We start from the raw sequence: 19,713 nt of genomic DNA, 5'->3' as shown, positions 1-19,713 counted from the left end.
CGTGGCTGCCCAAGGCCCCGCCCCCCGCGCGCTGTGGGCGGGGCTGGCGGGCGGGGTCACATGACCGCGGCCCGTGCGCAGCCGGAGCCAACATGGCGGCGGCGGCGGGCGCAGGGGCCGCCGCGCTCGGCGCTGCCCGCGTTTAGGGGCCGCCGCCCCGGCCCCGCCGCCCCCCGCACCCGCCGGACAGCCCCCCGAGCGCCCCGAGCCCCGCCGCGTCCGACATGAGGGAGAAGGGCCGCAGGAAGAAGGGCAGGACCTGGGCAGAGGCCGCCCGGACGGTGCGCGGGGGGGCCGCGGGGCGGGTCGGAGGCCGCGGGGCGGGTCGGGGCGCTCCCGGCGGGGCTCGGCGGGGCGGCCTCGGCCTCCGGCCGCGCGCGGGGGGACGGGACCTGCGGCGGGGCCCGCCTGGCGCTGCCGCCGCTCCGCTCCGCCGCCCGCGCCTGCAGGGGCAGGGGTTTTATTTTGACCTGTTCTCCAGTTGCTTAATGCTTCCCGGCAGGAATTTCCCTGGGAAGCGACGTGGGGGGAGGGACTGCCGCTTGGATTTGCGCTGGCGAGCGAGGGTGTAAGTCACATCCGCGAGCAAGTGACAGGCGCAGGGGGTTCTCAGTGTTGGCGGTGTATCCGTGCCTTCCGTGCAGCTGAGCTCGTTCAGGTGGGAGCTCCTGAGTAGCCCCAGGTCAGGCAGAGCTGCAAATCCTACAAGGTGAATTTTTGTCACCCGGTTCTTCAGCGTGACGGGGTTTGTTGCTGTCCTGTCGTCAGGCTGGCCTCGGTGCTGTCCCTGTGCGGGGCGGGCACAGAGGGTGGAGAAAAGGGAAGTTCAGAAGTGGGACAGGAATGGGAGAGGAAACTCCACAAGTGCGACCTGCGGGAGCTTGGCTGAAACGCTGAGTTGTGAAAGCTCAGCTCACACTTCCCAGACCGGGATAAATCCCCCTCACGGAGAGGGGGAGGAGCTGGGGTTCTGAGAACCCTCCTGGAAGAGGGATCTGTTCAAACAAGACTTGAAAAGTCTGGCTGGGAAGCAAATGTAAATAGAAACCTGCGGCTGAGACTTGCAAGGGATATTTTAATAAATAAATTCATTTGGACCTTGTGTTTACAGCTTGCGAAGCATCAGAATAGCTGCTGTGTTCAGGAGATGCAGTGCAGTTCAAGATCTTAGGAAATAATTTACTAGCTTACAGGCAAACACTTTGGTGTTGCTCTCCATATGTTTTTGTGTGTGATTTTTAACAGTTTCTGTTGAAAGAACGGTGGCAGGATCTCCAGTGCAGGGTGGAAGTGGGACCAGCTCTTTTCCAGCCTCTGTGCACTGCTGTCCATCCCTTGATCCCTTCCGGAATCCACTTAAGGGCTAAACCACGTATTCAGCAAAGCTGCACCGAGACCTCGCACAACTGAAGGTTGCACATTGCCCAGAGCCAGGGCACAGGCAGACAAAAGGAGGAAGGGATGAGTAAATACCTGCCAAAACCCCAGCTTTGGCAAATCTGTGTGTTCAGCAGGAATGTTGAAGGGCTCTGGTCAGACTCCAGCTCCCGTCTCCCCTGAGTGTCTCTGTGTTTTGGGATTGAAATCGTGGCTGTGGTTCTTGTTCCGGGCTGCGTGCTGGGCTTGGCTCTCAGCTGCTGGTTGGGGTTTGTAGGGGAAATTGAAAAGCCATGCTAAGGAATGGAGAAGCTCTCAGGTGCCTTGTGCTTCTGCTTTTGGAAGGTGACATAAAACTGTCCCCAAGCTCAGGGATCTCCCCTTTTGTCTCCAGGTGTCCCCTCTGTGTAGGAGGTTCTGTCACGGAGCTCTGAGCTGGCTCTGGCTCTGACCCCAGGAGTCACTGGGCTGCAGGGGACAGGCCTGGGGCTCTGCTTGTCACAGGATCACAGAGTCATCCAGCTTGGAAAAGCCCTCCCAGCCCATCGAGTTCCAGCTGTGCCCAATCCCCACCTTGTCCCCAGCCCAGAGCACTGAGTGCCACCTCCAGGCCTTCCTTGGACACCTCCAGGGATGGGCACTCCAAACCTCCCTGGGCAGCCCCTGCCAAGGCCTGGCCACCCTTTTCCATGGGGAAATTCCTGCTGCTGTCCACCCTGAGCCTGCCCTGGCCCAGCCTGAGGCCGTTCCCTCTCCTCCTGGCCCTGTTCCCTGCCAGCAGAGCCCGACCCCCCCGGCTGCCCCCTCCTGTCAGGGACTTGTGCAGAGCCACAAGGTCCCCCCGGAGCCTCCTCTGCTCCAGCCTGAGCCCCTTTCCAGCTCCCTCAGCCATTCCTCATAGAACTGACTCCAGGCAAGCTTGTCCTGGGAAACTCCCCAGCTCCCTGCACAGCAGCCTCAGGTCATCCCAGCTGGATTTTCTGGGGCAAGTCTGTCTCCCCTCTGCCTCCTCTCTTGCTCTGTCACCTCTCCACTGGTGCTCACAGGTGGTTGAGGCAGCTAAGCCAGCAAAAACCATTGTTTTTTATAATTAACTTCTGGTGCTGATATGTTCTCGTTCCAGTTTAGTCCTCCTGGCCAGGAGTTTGGGATTAGGTATCCTCCAGTTCTGGGGAGGTCACGGGAATGTGAGGAGGAGAGAGCACTGAGGTAATTTGTTCTTGAATTAACAGAATCCATTGGAGCATCTCGCAGATGAGACATGGAAGTGAGGCCTTGCTGTTTGCTGGCAGGACCTGGGGGAGCTGTAGGGATGAGGGAATTCCGTGGGACTCCAGCTGTGCTGCTCTGTAGAGGTGTGGGGCTGTTAATGGGGCAGCAGAGCAGGGTGAGGTGAGGGAAGGTCCCCACGAGGGCAGGAAGTTACTGTTGATAAACAACCTTTTCTCATTTCCTGCCTCGCTCGGTGCCTGTGCAGCTGCACAGGGCTGGCAGCTGCTGCCCGTGCTGGGGACAGGGGCTGGGGTCCCTGCAGCTCAGAACCCACCTGCAGCAGGGGAGAAGCTGCTGCTGCTGGGAGTACGGGGGGTGAACAGCACAGAGCTTGCAGGTGCCTGCGTTCAGGCTGCCTCTGGCCTGTGCCAGTGCTTGAGCTGCACCTTGAGCTGGTGCCAGGCTCGGGCTGTGATCCTGCATCCAGAGCTGTGCCAGGGATTGTGTGTGCATAGCCAGCGGGATGCCAGGGCAGTGCCTGAGCTCAGAGCTGTGGCTCTGGCAGCCCAGGGTTATCAGAGATCTGGAACTGCTGCCTGTTCAGCCAGTGCTGGCAGGGAGAGCAAATCTTGGCTGGCACTGGCCTTGGTCTGGTCTGGGATGCGTTGTCCTGCTGGATCCCACACCCACAGCAGCGGGGGGGGGTTGGGTTGGATTCTGCCCCTGTGCTCAGGTGGGAGCCCACCTGCAGAGCTGCCCCAGCCCTGGGGCCAGCAGCACAAGGATGTGGAGCTGCTGCAGAGAGCCCACAGGAGGCCCCGGAGCTGCTCCAGGGCTGGAGCCCCTCTGCTCTGGAGCCAGGCTGGGAGAGCTGGGGGTGCTCACCTGGAGAAGAGAAGGATCCAGGGAGAGCTCAGAGCCCCTTGCAGGGCCTGAAGGGGCTCCAGGAGAGCTGGAGAGGGACTGGGGACAAGGGCTGGAGGGACAGGACCCAGGGAATGGCTTCCCAGTGCCAGAGGGCAGGGCTGGATGGGATATTGGGAAGGAATTGTTCCCTGGGAGGGTGGGCAGGCCCTGGCACAGGGTGCCCAGAGCAGCTGGGGCTGCCCCTGGATCCCTGGCAGTGCCCAAGGCCAGGCTGGACATTGGGGCTGGGAGCAGCCTGGGACAGTGGGAGGTGTCCCTGCCCATGGCAGGGGTGGCACTGGGTGGGCTCTAATGTTGCTTTCCATCCAAACCATTCCATGGTCACCGCTGCATCCAGTGGGTACTCCCAGGGCTGAGGTTGAAGGTGCCCTGGTGTCCCACTGCTGACAGGACCTGCGTTGTGCAGCAGAGAACTTCTCTGAGATGTTCTGACTGCTCAGGTCCCGGAGTTGTTGCTTTCCCTCTCCCTGTGTTCTGCACAGTCCTCAGGATGCAGCTTCCTCACAGGAGGGAGAGAGCAGAGCCAAGTGCTCCGTGTGTGTCCCTGCTCCGCCGTGGTGGGTCTGTGGTGGTGCCACAGGGACCTGTCCCCATCCCCAGCAGCCACCCCATTCCTGGCTGGAAGCCCCAGCCAGGCCATCGTGGTGCTTTGTGTGTGGGGAGGGAAGTGTGAGCTGGAGTGGGCCGAGGCTGAAGGGATTTGGTGTTTGTTTTTCACGGGAAGTGCCCGCGGGTGACCTGAGGAAAGGGTTTCCTGCTGCAGCAGCCGGCAGTGCCGAGGAGCTGGGGCTGTGTGGGAGATGGGCTCTGGAAATGCTCCTTGGCTGGGTCACCCAGGGACACCAAGTGTTCAGGTGAGCTGTTTGTGAGGGACAGCTGCTGCAGCCGGGTGCTTGAGATGCCGGCGTGGTTTGGGGAGGAAGGGACCCTCACCCTCATCCAATTCCACCCCTGCCATGGCAGGGACACCTTCCACTGTCCCAGGCTGCTCCCAGCCCCAATGTCCAGCCTGGCCTTGGGCACTGCCAGGGATCCAGGGGCAGCCCCAGCTGCTCTGGGCACCCTGTGCCAGGGCCTGCCCACCCTGCCAGGGAACAATTCCTGCCCAATCTCCCATCCAGCCCTGCCCTCTGGCAGTGGAAGCCATTCCCTGTGTCCTGTCTCTCCATCCCTTGTAAATTGTCTCTCTCCACCTTTCTTGTTTGCCCCTTCAGACACTGGAAGGCCACAGTTAGGTCGCCCTGGAGCTTCTCTTCTCCAGGCTGGACAATCCCAACTCTCCCAGCCTTTCCTCACAGCAGAGCTGCTCCATCCCTCTGATCCCCTTGTGCCTCCTCTGGACTGGCTCCAACAGGTCACTCTCCTCCCTGATTGTTCCATGGGAAAAATCTGAAGGCAGCTGTGGAGCACAGCAGGCTCTTCCTGGAGAACCTGGGAATGGGCTTTTCACTTCTCAGTGAGGTGTTGAACAAGGTGGTGCTGCAGAAGATTCAGGGACCAACCCCAGCTTGTGGAATGAGTTGATAGCTGGAGCTGGTAAAGGCTTCCTGGATTTTTTTTCTGGAGGGGATTGTTTGTTGCTCTGTTGGGCTTTTTGGTGGTGCTTTGTTTTGTTTTTAATGCCCTGGGGATTGTCACGGCTCCTTCCCTGTTCCCAGGCTGTGGCCAGGGACGAATTTCCAAGACAGACACGGAGCAGTGGTGAGGATTGGTCTGTCCCATCTGTAAAATGCCTTTGCAGAGGTTTTTGAAGGACAGGGACAGAGCAGGTGGTGGCCACAGCTCCGGGGACTGAGCCACTGTCTGGTGTCCTCCCAGCACGTGATGCAGCTCTGTGTCTGCTGGCCAGGGAATTACCTTGGCACCGCTTCCAGGGAAACAGACTTGTGGCTGCACAAGACTGAGCAGGATTCGGCACAGGCTCTGTCACATGTTGGTAGAGAAGGGCACTTTGCTTCACTCCGCACTCTCACAAATCCCTGAGCAGCTGCACCTCTTGGATGTGTTTTTCCTGAATTTTTTCAAGTTTTTCCTGAAGGATTTCTGTGCTGTGGCACCTCCAGTGCTGGGGGCAGCTCTGGGCCCCTCCTGACAGGAGAGACCCTGAGGGGCTGGAGCGTGTCCAGGGCAGGGAACGGAGCTGGGAAGGGGCTGGAGCAGCAGGAGCGGCTGAGGGAGCTGGGAAAGGGGCTCAGGCTGGAGCAAAGGAGGCTCCGGGGGGACCTTGTGGCTCTGCACAAGTCCCTGACAGGAGGGGGCAGCCGGGGGGGTCGGGCTCTGCTGCCAGGGAACAGGGCCAGGAGGAGAGGGAACGGCCTCAGGCTGGGCCAGGGCAGGCTCAGGGTGGACAGCAGCAGGAATTTCCCCATGGAAAGGGAGCTCAGGCCTTGGCAGGGGCTGCCCAGGGAGGTTTGGAGTGCCCATCCCTGGAGGTGTCCCAGGAAGGGCTGGAGGTGGCACTCAGTGCTCTGGGCTGGGGACAAGGTGGGCATGGGGCACAGCTTGGGCTCGATGGGCTGGGAGGGCTTTTCCAGCCTTGGGGATCCTGGGATTCTGTGACTTCCCAGTAAAGCCAGCGAGTGCAGGTGTGAGCTTATCTTGGTCCTCTGACACCTGCACTTCTGGGCCTAGAAGTTGTAGTGAGCTGAAATCTGCTTTAAGCTCACCCTGGGCATCTCTAACAGACAAATGGAGGCTTAAAAATGGTTCTTGTGTGGAAACAGAACTTGTGAGGGATGAGGTGGAAGTGTAATCCCCTCTAATGGCTGGAGCAAACCAGCAGACTACAAAATCCTCCTTCCAGTCACAATAATCCAATTATTGGCCTGCCATTTTAAACGCTCATTTCCAAGTTCCTTTGCTCCTGCTGGGAGTTTTAACCTCTTGAAGGGCTCTGTGAGTTGCTGCAGACACCATCCCTGCAGCTGTGGGTGTGCAGGTGACTCCTCTGGCTCGAGCTCAGTGGAGCCCTTTTCCCATCGCTGGGGTGAGCAATGGGCTGGCAGTGCCGTGCTGGCTGAGGTGGGGCTCATTTGATTGCTATTAAAATTACAATTAGCAGTACACCTACTTTAAAAGCTACCCCAGGGCCTGGCTCTTGGCTTGGCAGCGGAGCCCACCTGTCCCAGAGTGTCAGTGCAGTTGGAAAAGCGCTGGAATGTTGTTTCCCTGTGCAGAGCAGGGTGGGGCGGGTGTGAGCACCGGAGGGAAGAGGGAACAGTGGCTGTGCCAGGTGGGGAATCCCCAGGCCTGCCCGGAGTGCCTCTCCCAGCAGGATCCCAGGTGGAAGTGTGGGCAGCTCTTCACCATTGCAACATTCCAGGAGAAAAATTCAGTGCTGCTGAAGGACCTCCGAGACACTCTCTGTGTTTCATACAGTCACAGAGCAGTTTGGGTTGGAAAGGACCTTAAATCTGATCTCATTCCACCCCCTGCTGTGGGCAGGGACACCTCCCACTGTCCCAGGCTGCTCCAAGCCCCAGTGTCCAGCCTGGCCTTGGGCACTGCCAGGGATCCAAGGGCAGCCCCAGCTGCTCTGGGAATTCCATCCCAGCCCCTCCCCACCCTCCCAGGGAACAATTTCTGTCCTTGTTTAGAGCCATAAACGTGCTGTAGGTGTGGATTTTACCACAGAGCTCAGCCACACTCCTGCTTGGTCTGGTTCATTTAATGCTAGCAGGAGGGGTTGGAGGCCTCGTGCAGACCTGAGGGAGCTCCTCTCTAACAGCACAGGAGCCTTGAGAGGCCTTTCTGCACAGGCTGTGGTCTCCTCCCCAGGCAGCTCAGACTTGCACCTGTACAGGGCTGGCTGAGCATTTCATGGCAAGGCTTTTGCAGGTGAGAATGTTTGAGACCCGAAGCCAGCAGTGTTTCCTGGCTACAAAATCCCAGATTGGTTTGGGATCCCCTTGTCCCCCCCGCCATGGCCTTTGCAGCACCTGCAGGAGGTGGAAATGGACCTGGTCACTGTGCAGTAGCAGAGCTCTGGTGTCTGAGAGAAACGGGACAGTCAGCTTCTGTTAAGTGTGCTTGGATGTGCTCTCAGGCAGCTTTTGGTTTTAAAAAGAGGGAAATTCAAATGTGCAGAACCCCCGTGTGGCACAGGCTGAGGTGTTGTGCACCAAGTGTGATTTGAGTGCAAGTACAGTAGTGTAGGTGTGAGTTCCTGCTCAGACTCACCAGGGCTCACTGAACACCAGGCTGTGGCTTTGGGGTTCAGCCCTGAGCTGCAGCTGCTCCCCAGTTAAACGCACCAGAACCGGATGCTTGACAGAGAGATTTGCCTTTTCTGTGACTGTCAGGTTTTCTGCTCTGTGCATCTGTTTGGAGGAGTAAGAATAGAGGGCCAAGAGCAGCTGGGACAGTCAGTCCAGTTCCTGTAGTGTCTCTAAAATATCCCTGCTGTCACCAGCGCGAGGAGGTTCTTGGAGGTGTGACCCAGATGGACATCCCCACGGAGCAGCCTCGGTGGGACACAGTGGCAGCGCTTTCAGTGCCACTGAGCAGCCTCTCCAATAAAATGTGAGGGTTGGATGTTCGTGCCCGTTGCTTACGTTCTGTGGATGCTCCAAAACTCTGCTTTGCAGGGAAGCAGAGCAGTGGAGCTGCTGTGGAGCTGAGGAGGGATGAAAATTGGAAGGAGTAATACGATCCCAGAATGGTTTGTGTTGGAAGGGACCTTAAAGCTCATCCTGCCCTGGGCAGGGACACCTTCCACTAGGCCAGGTTGGTCCAAGCCTCTGCTCCCAGGGAACAGGGCCAGGAGGAGAGGGAACGGCCTCAGGCTGGGCCAGGGCAGGCTCAGGGTGGACAGCAGCAGGAATTTCCCCATGGAAAGGGTGGCCAGGCCTTGGCAGGGGCTGCCCAGGGAGGTTTGGAGTGCCCATCCCTGGAGGTGTCCCAGGAAGGGCTGGAGGTGGCACTCAGTGCTCTGGGCTGGGGACAAGGTGGGGATTGGGCACCTCTGGGACTCATCTTGGGGATCTTTTCCAGCCTCAGGGATCCTGGGATTATCTGGGCACGTGGGTTGCATACTTAAACGAGTTTTGCTGTAATTTCAGTAATTTGGTTTTGAACTGAAGTCAGTCAAACAACTGGGTGACACCAGGGCTGGGGCTCCTGGCCAGCTCTGGGGTGTCCCTGTGCTCTTGTCCCCAGGTGGATTTAACAGGAAGGACCAGGGAGCAAACCCAGGGCAGCAGCAGGAGCTGCTCCTGAACCTTTGGAGTGAGCATGAGCTGCGTGTCACATGGATGCTCTGATTGTTCCTGGCTCTGCAGCAGTTCCGTGTAAGAACATCCAAAGCAGTCCTGGTTAAAAGCACTTTTGTTCCTTCTGAGCCAGCCTAGTGTGGCTGCTGGTCACAGCAATGCCTGGGTGTCATTGTAGGGATGCAGCTTCGGGGCAGGATCTGAACTTGTGAACTTCTCTCTTTGGGGCACATGAAAACTTTGTTTTCAGCAGCCCGGCTGGGAGCTGTGTTCTCCTGAAGCTGTTCTCAGGGCCCTCATGGATATTAGGCATAAACCCCATGTTGTCGATGCTCTGATAACAGGATATCCATGTCAGGGATATTCTGATGGCTGTGCTGTCCCTGCAGGAGCCAGAGTGCACAGGTTCCTTGTGCTTCACTGGGTCCTGAATTCAGAACTGATTTCCTGAGATCACTTGGTAAACATGATCCTATTCCTTCTTCTGGCAAGTCCTGCAGTTTGTGTTCTTTCTTTCTTTCCTCCTTTCCATGTGGGGAAGTTGGAATTTGCTCTCCAACCTCTTACAAGAAGCAGCAATAAATATTATCCCTCCCAGCTTTTCCTGAGCTCAGTCCATACTGTCCCAGTAGAGCATCTCCTGGGATAACAGAGCCCAGTTCTCCTCTCTTCCCTGTGCTTGCTGGCACAGGATGCACAAACATGGGTTGTGTTGAGTTGTGTTCAATTCTGGGAGCTGCTGGAGAGGGTCCAATGGCAGCCTGTGTGCTCAGGTGAGACGCCACCTGCAGAGCTGCCCCAGCCCTGGGGCCAGCAGCACAAGGACGTGGAGCTGCTGCAGAGAGCCCAGAGGAGGCCCCGGAGCTGCTCCAGGGCTGGAGCCCCTCTGCTCTGGAGCCAGGCTGGGAGAGCTGGGGGTGCTCACCTGGAGAAGAGAAGGATCCAGGGAGAGCTCAGAGCCCCTTGCAGGGCCTGAAGGGGCTCCAGGAGAGCTGGAGAGGGACTGGGGACAAGGGCTGGAGGGACAGGACCCAGGGAATGGCTTCCCAGTGCCAGAGGGCAGGGCTGGGTGGGATATTGGGCAGGAATTGTTCCCTGGGAGGGTGGGCAGGCCCTGGCACAGGGTGCCCAGAGCAGCTGGGGCTGCCCCTGGATCCCTGGCCAGGCTGGACATTGGGGCTGGGAGCCTTTGACCATAAAGCTGATCCCAGCCCGGGCTGCTCCAAGGAACTGCCATTGGAACAGTATGGAATAAAGGATTCACTGAGGATTAAAGTCTCTCTGAGCTCGATAATCTCAGTTTTAAAGCATTAACTCGCCCCATCACTGGCAAAGTTTGCTTCCCTCTGGTGTAGAATCTTTCAAAGGCAGGGCCAGGAGTTCAGGGTCTCTCTGCTCCCCTCCTGCAGCTGTTTCCATCTGAACCTGCACAGAAGGCAGCCAGGAGAATTGTCCCAGCTCAGCAGCGTTGTGGCAGTGACAGGTTTCTCCCTCAGCAGGCACATTTGCATTTGTGTGTGACCTGGGATGGTTTTCTTCTCCTCAATAAACTGTTTGGAGAGGCAGCTGAAGTATCCCCTGAGTCTGAGTGTGTGGCCTCCTGCTTTGGGACACTCAGGGATGAGCAACCCACTGGGGAGGCACAGCACTGCCCTGGCTGTCCCAGTGCCTGGCTCAAGGCTTGAGGTGCTTAAACTGTTGGTTTTCCTTATTTCCTTGTGCTGGGAGGGTTTGAGGGCTTCCCTTCCCTTCTGCCACTTGCTGCTTTTGCTGTCAAATAGAAATTCTGCAAGGAAGGGCTTTTTTCAGTTAAAGGTTTTGGGTTGTAGATGAGCACTTCAGTAACAAACTGGTTTTATTTACAGTCTCCACACACAGTGCACTTCCCTTAACGGGGCAGCAAATGTGCTTCAAGTGCCATTTATTGTGACAGGTCAGGCCACTGAGGCTTCCTGTCCATCTCTGAGCTGCTGTCTCCTCTGGGCCTGTGGACAGCTCTGTGTTTTCCAGCCTTAAAAGGAAGGGATGAGTGTTGAGGTTTCTCCGCTGCTCCAGAGGGGAAGGAATGTGGGAGAACAGAACCCTCCAGAGGAGCTGCCCGGGCTCAGGTTGGCTCAGGTGCCCTGATGGTTGGGGTCATCTTTATCTTCAGAGAAGGCCTGGACGTGGCACTCGGTGCTCTGGGCTGGGGACAAGGTGGGGATTGGTCCCAGGTTGGACTCGATGGTCCCAGAAGGTTTTTCCAACCTCAGCGATCCCGGGACTGTGCCAGCCCTGCCCTTGCTCTGGCCTCTGTCTCCAGCGCCCACGAGGGTGTGAAGCTGCTTGGCAAACTCGATCATGAAGCTTTTCTTTCCTTAATTAAAATAAGAGGAGATGCTATTTCTGGCTGGGCTTAGGTCCCTGCTCCCGCTCCCTTAGGTCACTGCTGGCACTCGCGGTGGTGGCACAGCCCGGGGGCAGGAGCTGTGCCAGAGCTGTGCCAGAGCTCTGCGAGCTCCTTCCAGCCCCAGCGAGCTCCTTCCAGCCCCAGCGCGGACCTCGGCCGCGGGAGCTCCCTGCCTTGGGGCATTCAGGGTTTGGGACAAGCGTTCCTGGCAGGGAGTTAAGGGAAGCAACGTGTCTGAGTTCAGCAGCAGCCAGTGCTGGCTTTGCCATGCCCAAGCTTTCCTGCAGAAGTCCTGGAAGCTCCTCCTGGGGCCCTGCCTGGCTGGGCTGGCTCCCTGCCCGGGCAGCAGGGCTGAGCACTGCTTGTTGTGGGGACTTCCTTGTGGGGCTGCTGTGCAGGTTTGGGACTCTGACCTCTTCCCTGTCTGCTCTCCAGGTGCATTCCCAGGAATTTGCCGGTTGGGAAATGGTGATGTGCTCCAGCCCCGTGCCAGCTGCCCTGGTTAAAGGCAGCTGCTGCTGCAGGGCTCAGACTCAAATATTAATTTAATTCCAAAAATTAAAAAAAAAAAAAGAAATAGAGCTGAAGACTTGACAGCTCAGTGTACAAAAAACTGCTCCAGCTTTGGCTGTGTGTGGATCCTGAACTCCTGTGCTGTGTGGGGGAGCCTGAACGGACAGCCAGGAGTGGTGCAGCAAGTCTGTCTTAGGAATTAATAATTATAATTAATAATTGTCTCTTGCTGATAATTGGGACCTTCCCCTGTCACCTTTAGGTCCCCTGTGCAACCCCTCAGCCTTCTCAAACCTTCAGGATAACACAGAGGGATTTTTTGGAGAGAGCCACCCTGTTAGTCCTATAGACATGTGCTCCTCTCCCACCTCATCCCCCCGTTACTCCTGAAGGGATGTTGTACTCAAGCCTCACCTCAGACATGCTGTTCCTGGTTATTTGCTGGTCTAAATTCAGGGATGTAAGTTCCAGGACTAGAAGCTTTGAGTTGTTTTGTAGGGGGTCCCTCCTGGTTTTCCCCACAAAAATCCATCCTGGACAGCAAACCTCTCCTTTGTGGCTGGTGTAATCCTTGGGCTTCTTTCAAACCGGGGAGTTGGACTCCATTCCTGTGGGGCTCTTCCAGCTCAGGATATCCTGTGATTCTCTGCAGCTGTTTATTCTCCACTTAGAGCTGGGCTTGTCAAGTGACTGGGTGGGAGGTTTGGACGTTGGTGGGAGCTCAGGGCAGTTTGCAGAATGGTCACGGTGTCTCATGCTTGGACAAGTTTTCCACTGATCCAGAAATGTTCTGTTTGAAGAAGCGCTTCAGTGCCCTTTGGGACAGATACTCGAAATGAGACATCACAAATACAGACAGTTTAGAGGGCAGGGCTGGATGGGATATTGGGCAGGAATTGTTCCCGGGGAGGCTGGGCAGGCCCTGGCCCAGGGTGCCCAGAGCAGCTGGGGCTGCCCCTGGATCCCTGGCAGTGCCCAAGGCCAGGCTGGACATTGGGGCTGGGAGCAGCCTGGGACAGTGGGAGGTGTCCCTGCCCATGGCAGGGGTGGCACTGGATGGGATTTAAGGTCCCTTCCCACCCCAACCATTGTGGGATTCCAGCGTTGGTTCCTGCTGAGTGGTGGAACCAACCCCAGCCCCGTGTCCCTGTCCTGCCCCACCTCTTCAGGGTGGATTTCAGCAGGACAAGGAGGGAGTGCCCGTGGAGCTGCTGTGGAGCAGAGCCTGGAGTCCTCCCGTGTCCTCCCCCAGGCCCTTGTTGCTCTCCCAGTTGAGCAGGTGCTGTCCAGGTCCCCAAGGAGGGAGGTGGCTCTGGGATCTCCCCTCCCCTGCTGCTGCTGCTGCAGCCCTCAGTGTGAAATGTGGCCTTTAATGGCACCTGATGACACGGGATTGTCCATTCCTCCCTGACCCCGTTTCTGCCTAAAACCTTGGGCAGCATTTGGCTAATTGGATGAGTGGAGCAGATCCTGCAATCTGGGTCAAGTCCCTCATCCCCCCGGGGCTCCTGTGGTGTTTTCTCACTGCTCCGGGGTGACTGAGCAGGAATTTCACATCCACCCGGGGCTTTTTATAGCTGACCCACTTCTCTCCCAGGGTTGCATTGCAGGGGATGATTCCCTGCTGGGAGGAAATGTGCAGCTTTTGCCGGTGTCTGGAGCTGCAGCTGGAATTCTCCTCCTGGGAAGGAATGCCTGGAGCTGAGGGCTCCGTGCTGGATGTGAGGCTGAGGTGACAAACCAGATGATCAGGTTTTGCTGCCTGTCTCTCCAGAGCATGTGCTGATCCATGTGCAAACTCCTCAGCTGCTGTGGGTTCATGGACTTAGGAAGTTTAGGTTCTATTTCCAGGAAGGAGCCTGAGTGTAAGTGCTGATTGTGTTTATAACGTTAGGGTCCAGTTTTAAATCCCTCTTAGCACGAGGGAATAGCCAATAGCAGGAATTCCAAAGTGTGTTTTTGCCAAAGCTTGCTGACAGCGTTCATGGATTGAGGTGCTCCTTTGTATCCAGTCTTGGGGAATCTCCGGGTTAAGCCTTGATGAGCTGATTGCTGGTGAAAACAGCCCCAAACAAACCCAACCACTTCAAGCACTCCTTTCCATGAGGCTTTTCATTCTGAGTGCTGGTCTGATCCACTGTTGGATTTGCCTGGGCAGAACCTGGATCACTCAGAGCTTTCCCAAATGGAAAAGTGTGGCCAGCTCTTCCTGCTGGCAGGGGCAGAGCTGAGAGCTGCCCAGTGAGGGGGGTTGTGCTGGACTGGTCTGGGCAAGGGCAGGGCTGGATGTAAATCCCTCACTGAGGGTTTCAGCTCCCGTTCCATGGATGAGTCCTTGCCCTGGGTCCTGCCTGTCACCGTGGTGTCCTGAGCCTGCCATGAACCTCGGTGCCTGTGAGTGGGGGGGTGGATTCATTCCCGGGAAATGCAGAGGGTTCCCTGTCATAACATTTCATCCCTCTTAGCCCAGGAATCAGCACTAAACGTTGGGTTTTGTTCAGCTGTTGCTGAATTTCCTGAAGGCTCAGCAGTGAAAGTGGAAGGAAGGAGCTCGTTCCCTGCCCTGGGCACTCTCCAGCCCCTTCCCAGCTCCGTTCCCTGCCCTGGGCACTCTCCAGCCCCTTCCCAGCTCCGTTCCCTGCCCTGGACACGCTCCAGCCCCTCAGGGTCTCTCCTGTCAGGAGGGGCCCAGAGCTGCCCCCAGCACTGGAGGTGCCCCAGCAGTGCCAGCACAGGGGACGGGCACTGCCCTGGCCCTGCTGCCAGCCCAGAGCTGGCACAGCCCCGGGGCCAGTGGCCTCTTGTCCCCCTGGGCACCCCTGGGCTCGTGTCCAGCCACTGGCACAGCACCCCCAAGGCCTTTTCCAGCCCCTCTGCCCCAGCCTGGAGCTCTGCAGGGGTCGGTGTGGCCAGCATCTCTCTCTGTCCCAGTTCTCTGTGCTGTTCAGGCCCCTCTGGTAGCACAGGTCCCTTTGTGTCTCTGCCACGCGTGTCAGTGTTTTGGGGGTTCTGGCATGTTCTCAGGGTGAAGCTGTGGCTGTGCCCATGTCCAGTGCCAAAACTGGAGCTGTGTGGGCCCTGAACCCCCTGGTGCAGTCTGTGGCTCCTGCTGCCCAGGGTGGTTGTGGTGCAGCTGCTGGGAGCTGCTGTCACCCCAGGAGCTCCCAGGGAGCCCCAGCTGCTGTTCCTGGGGCACAGAGAGAGAGGGGCTGCTGGTTCCACTTGGAGAGATTTCTAAAAATGCAGTGAAAGCTTTGAGGTGGAGCTGAGATGGTTTTGGAGTTGGGGTTATCCATGCTGGCAAACACATGCCACACTGCTCCCGAGGCAGCCAGCCTTGGACAGTCACGGTTAGAGGCTGGTTGGTTTGGTTTGAGCCTTCAAACCCCTCGTATTCTCACTTGACACCAACACCAGAACACTGGTTATTATAAACAACTCATAAACACCTGTTTGGGTGGTTTCTGGCCTGTCCCCCCACAGGGCTGGGGTTTGTCAGTCGTTCCAAAGGCATCACCATTGCTCTCTGGGGGTCCTCTCAGAGGTCCAGCACCTTCCAATCCCATTCTCCTCCTCACCCCTGTCCTTCCTGCTGGCTGGGACCTGCTTGTCCCCCTCACTGCCTCCAGCAGCAAGCTCAGACTCGTGGTGGAAGTATTTTCCTGCAAGGTTAGGAGGACACTCGCTGTGGGCCAGTCCTCGTCACACAGAGAGGTGCTGGAAGTGCAGCCTTTTCCACGGGGAATTCTTGAGTCCTTACATTCTATTCTGAAATTTTGGAATGCCAGTGGGCAGCACGGCCAGAGCAGGAGGGTTCCTCTGGAGTGTGTTGCAATAGGTTGGCCTGGAAGCAGAAAGTGGACTTTGAGCTCAGCAAAACTGTAATTAAAAGAGGTTAAAGCTGGGAAAGCCCACTGAGCCCACCCAAGGTGTAAGCAAGGAAATTAATTTTCTCCTGATGATTCTGGGTTTTTGGAACCAGAAAACAGGGGTCATCAGGGGCTGGAATGAGATGGTCTTTAAGGTCCTTTCCAACCCAGACCATTCTGTGATTCTTGGGCCAGGACAGTCCTCAGGCTGCACAGGGATGTGTGCTGTGCAACAGGTGACTCTTGTAGGGAGAACTCCACTGGCACAGGATGCCGAGGGAAGCTGTGGCTGCCCCTGGATCCCTGTAAGTGCCTAAGGCCAGGTAGAACAGGACTTGGAGCAGCCTGGGACAGCAGGAGGTGTCCCTGCCCATGACAGGGATGGGCTTTAGGGTCCCTTCCCACCCAAACTATTCCAGAATTAATGATTTTGTTGGCAGTGAGCTTGGCTCAGTTGGTCAGAGCTGAGTTGCCTCTCAGACTCAGTCCTGTGGCACAGTAGGATTTTATTTATTTACACACAGTGACTAAAAATGACTCAAGTGAAAGATGTGATCTGGGATTAAAAGGGCAGAAGAGAGGGGAGAAGGTACTTAAGGTGTATCTATTCTTTCAAGATGTATCTGTTTTGTTAAGAGTCTCTTTAATCCTCATTCCTGGTTCTTCTGGATCAGCTTGTCTGGCAGCACGGAGCTGCCGCTGCAGCTGGAGGTGTGAACTGCTTTGTTTATCTAACGAGGCTAATGTTAAACACGTTTCCTAAAGAGCATGAGGTGAGACTGTTACCAGGGGAGTGCAGGCTGATCTCGGCCTGGGGACCCCTCTGGTCCTTTCCTGGCTGTCCCCGTGGCTGGGGTTGCTCAACACAAGAAGCTCAATCCTGAGTTAGCAAAGCCTCAGGGAGCCAGGACACACATGGGGCAGCAGCTGGGTTAACCACGGAACCATTTAGGGTGGAAAAGACCTCCAGGATCATGGAGTCCAGCCTAATGTTAGAGTCTGGGCCTTGTTCTCTGAGATTTCTGTGCTTTGGGGATCCTGGGAACCATCGACCTCTGGAAGCACATCCTGTGTTCAGTTCTGGACCCCTCCTCCTGACAGGAGAGACCCTGAGGGGCTGGAGCGTGTCCAGGGCAGGGAACGGAGCTGGGAAGGGGCTGGAGCAGCAGGAGCGGCTGAGGGAGCTGGGAAAGGGGCTCAGGCTGGAGCAAAGGAGGCTCCGGGGGGACCTTGTGGCTCTGCACAAGTCCCTGACAGGAGGGGGCAGCCGGGGGGGTCGGGCTCTGCTCGCAGGGAACAGGGCCAGGAGGAGAGGGAACGGCCTCAGGCTGGGCCCGGGCAGGCTCAGGGTGGATATTGGGAACAATCCCTTCCTGGATAGGGCTGGCACAGCTGCCCAGGGCAGGGGTGGATTCCCCATCCCTGGAGGGATTTAAAAGCCCCGTGGATGTGGCACTTGGGGACATGGGGCAGTGGTGGCCTTGGCAGTGCTGAGGGATGGATTGGACTTGATGATCTCCAAGGGCTTTTCCAACCTAAATCACTCTGTGGTTCTAGGAATCTCCTAGAGGGCAGAGACACCCGGTAGGGCTGGTTGGTGTTCCCCAGTGACCTCCCCAGAGCAGCCCAGCACGATCTGCAGGGAGCCAGGCGGGGGTGGCAGGAGGCCAGACCCATGCAGCCTCATCCTGCTGGGCTCAGCCCAGGAAGGAGCCCTTTGGAAGGAGGACACGGGGAGGGCTTACCTGGGAGAGGAGCAGGGGAGCGTCCCAGGACAGGAAGGGATGGGACTGGAAGAGCTTTTCTCCCCTCGGCCCTGGCTGCCAGGGTTCCCCGCTGGAACACGGCCTTCGCTCGCTCTCTGGGGGTGCCTGGTGACAAAGCAATGGAATGTGGGGCTGCTGCTCCGGCCTGAGCCCGATGGGGCTCGTCAGGAGCACGTCCAGGGAGGGAAAGTCAGGGGATACCACAGTGCCCAGGAGGGAAACGTGCAGTTGGAGCTGTGTGGGGGGGAAATGGCCGGTGCCCTGAGCTCCCTGTGAGTGGACAATCGGCACTACTTCACTTCTCTCCTGGTTTCCCCACCTGCAGTGAAAAGGTTGAAACCACAGGTGGAAATGGAGATATCCTTCATTTCTGGCCTTCCCTGGGCTCCCAGAATGAGCTTGGGGATCCAGCTCCAAGCTGGTGGTACAGGGTGAGCTGTCTCCTGGGCAGAGCTGTGTGAACATGGGTCAGAGAGGATGGAAACCAAAAACTGCACTGACCTGGCTGAGATCACCCTGCAAACACCTCCGTTCTGAACCCTTTTGCTGTGGTGTCTGAAGTTTCAGTAGAGCTGGAAGTGGGGTAGGATGAGCCCCTGAGGCTGTACCGTGGGTGAGAGGAAATCCCGCTTGGATCTGCCCGGAGCAGCTGGGGCTGCCCCTGGATCCCTGGCAGTGCCCAAGGCCAGGCTGGACATTGGGGCTTGGAGCAGCCTGGGACAGTGGGAGGTGTCCCTGCCCATGGCAGGGGTGGCACTGGATGAGCTTTAAGGTCCCTTCCCACCCAAACCATTCCATGATTCCATGAAAGTCAGGCCTCAACATCATTTAAGAGATTTTCCAGGACGGGGCCATCAGCTGGAGCTTCCAGAGCTGCAGATGGAGCTGAGTGTAGGGATTTATTCTGGGAGCAGGGAGATGCTGCAGCTCAGCAGGGGGCTTGCAGAGTCCTTTCTTTCCAGGAGAGCTGGATGGGGATAACCTGGTGTTCCTGGAGGGAATGGGGGGGGCAGGGTCCAGGAGGGGCCGCGGGTTCTGCTCAACAGAGGAATCGAAACTGCTCCTCTCCTTCTGCAGAGTCACTGCGGGCTTTGTGCTGAGCACTCCGGGTGGTTCTGGGCTGAGCCTAAGTCAGGCCTGGGGTTTGATGTGCTGGGCTCGGGTCAAAAGCTGATGATTAAGACGGAAACGAGGCATTTCCTGCCCATCCCCCCCTCCCCCCCAGCTCAAATAAGGCCCAAAATATCCCAGTGACGTGCGGTGAGCGGCATCTGCCTGCCGCAGCCTCCAGCAGCTCCCTGGCCACCGCTGCAGCGTGTCAGTGCCCTTGGAAGGGAGCACAGGGACCCCAAGGAGCTGGGGAAGGGCTGGGAATGTGGCAGCTTCACAGAGGACCCATTTTCCTGGGCCAGAGTTAGGGACTTGCAGCCTGGGCTGTGTGCAGAGAGTTTCAAGCAGCCCCAGCAGTGTCAAAGCCCCGTTTCCTTCAGCTCTTAGCACGTTCAGCCGCAGTGCTCAGTAGCTGTTTCAGCCTAAGGATTTGGGGGTTTGGGAGTGTATCTGAGGTACTGGGCAGTTCCTGCAGCATTCCAAGTGGAGTTCCTGGGGGGGAGCTACCCCGTGGCTGTGGAACACTTAATTCTCCAGGGAGTTCTATCCGAGGGCAGCACGCTGGAAATAAAATTGGGAAATGCACGGAGAGAAGTCCTTTAGCCAATCTCTGGGACCTCTCTGCTCCCTGAGTCCTGCAGGGGGACGTGGGGAGCATCTGTAGTTCTCCCTGGGTTGTGTCCTTGGAGAGGTCCAAGCCATTAAATGTGGGTTTTGGTGCAGTTGAATGTGAATTCAGAATGCAAAGGAGTAACTTCCTCTCAATCTGCTCTTGCTTGCCAGGTCCTGGAGAAATATCCCAACACACCCATGAGCCATAAAGAGATCCTTCAAGTTATCCAGAAAGAAGGACTTAAGGAAATCAGGTGAGTTGAGTAAACCAGTAGAGCCCACTGATGCTCTGCTTCCAGCTCAGGGTAGTTTGCTGTTACCCCTCCGCTCCTGAGGAATTTTGGGACTGAAATGTTGCAGCTTTGGGGTCTAGGTCCCATTTGCAAACAGCTCCCAAGTCCCCAAAGAGCTGGGTAAGGGTCATCCCCAATTCCCAGGTGTGCAGCTCTTCCATAGGATAACCCAGGCCTGGGCTTCAGGCTCCACGGGCCAAAGAAAACGTAACAATTTCTCATTTCTTCTTTAAAAAAATAAAAGAACAGTCAGTTTGACCTAAGCAGAACTCAGAGTTACCCAGGGAGTAACAAAGCAGCCCCAGTTAAAGATCCTTACATAGAGAGCTGGATTCCTGGTGCTGTTGTCCTCTGTATTTCCTGGAGGGGGTGTGATTGCTCCTTAGGGACGTTGCTGACCCCAGAGCAGCCTGGTGGGATGCTGGGCAGAGCAGG

At 57.2% G+C, this 19,713-nt stretch overlaps 1 protein-coding gene across 2 annotated transcripts in view; it reads left to right on the top strand.

Annotated features, from left to right (window-relative positions):
• Positions 1 to 166: 166 nt before the first annotated feature.
• The window catches only part of ASXL2 (ASXL transcriptional regulator 2), a 66,528-nt gene continuing 46,981 nt past the window's right edge, over positions 167 to 19,713 (top strand). The window contains exons 1-2 of one of the 2 annotated variants that reach the window (XM_048296734.1): positions 167 to 281; positions 19,157 to 19,239. In XM_048296734.1, the coding sequence (XP_048152691.1) occupies positions 225 to 281; positions 19,157 to 19,239 (140 nt within the window). In that variant the 5' untranslated portion in view covers positions 167 to 224. The remainder of the gene's footprint in view (positions 282 to 19,156; positions 19,240 to 19,713) is intronic. The other variant, XM_048296733.1, reaches the window with a different exon arrangement.

The sequence above is a fragment of the Corvus hawaiiensis genome, chromosome 3 (assembly GCF_020740725.1).
Source record: "Corvus hawaiiensis isolate bCorHaw1 chromosome 3, bCorHaw1.pri.cur, whole genome shotgun sequence".
In the NCBI taxonomy this organism is placed as follows: Eukaryota; Metazoa; Chordata; class Aves; order Passeriformes; family Corvidae; genus Corvus; species Corvus hawaiiensis.
The sequence above is the reverse complement of the archived record's forward strand: the minus strand, read 5'-3'. Positions and strand labels throughout refer to the sequence as shown.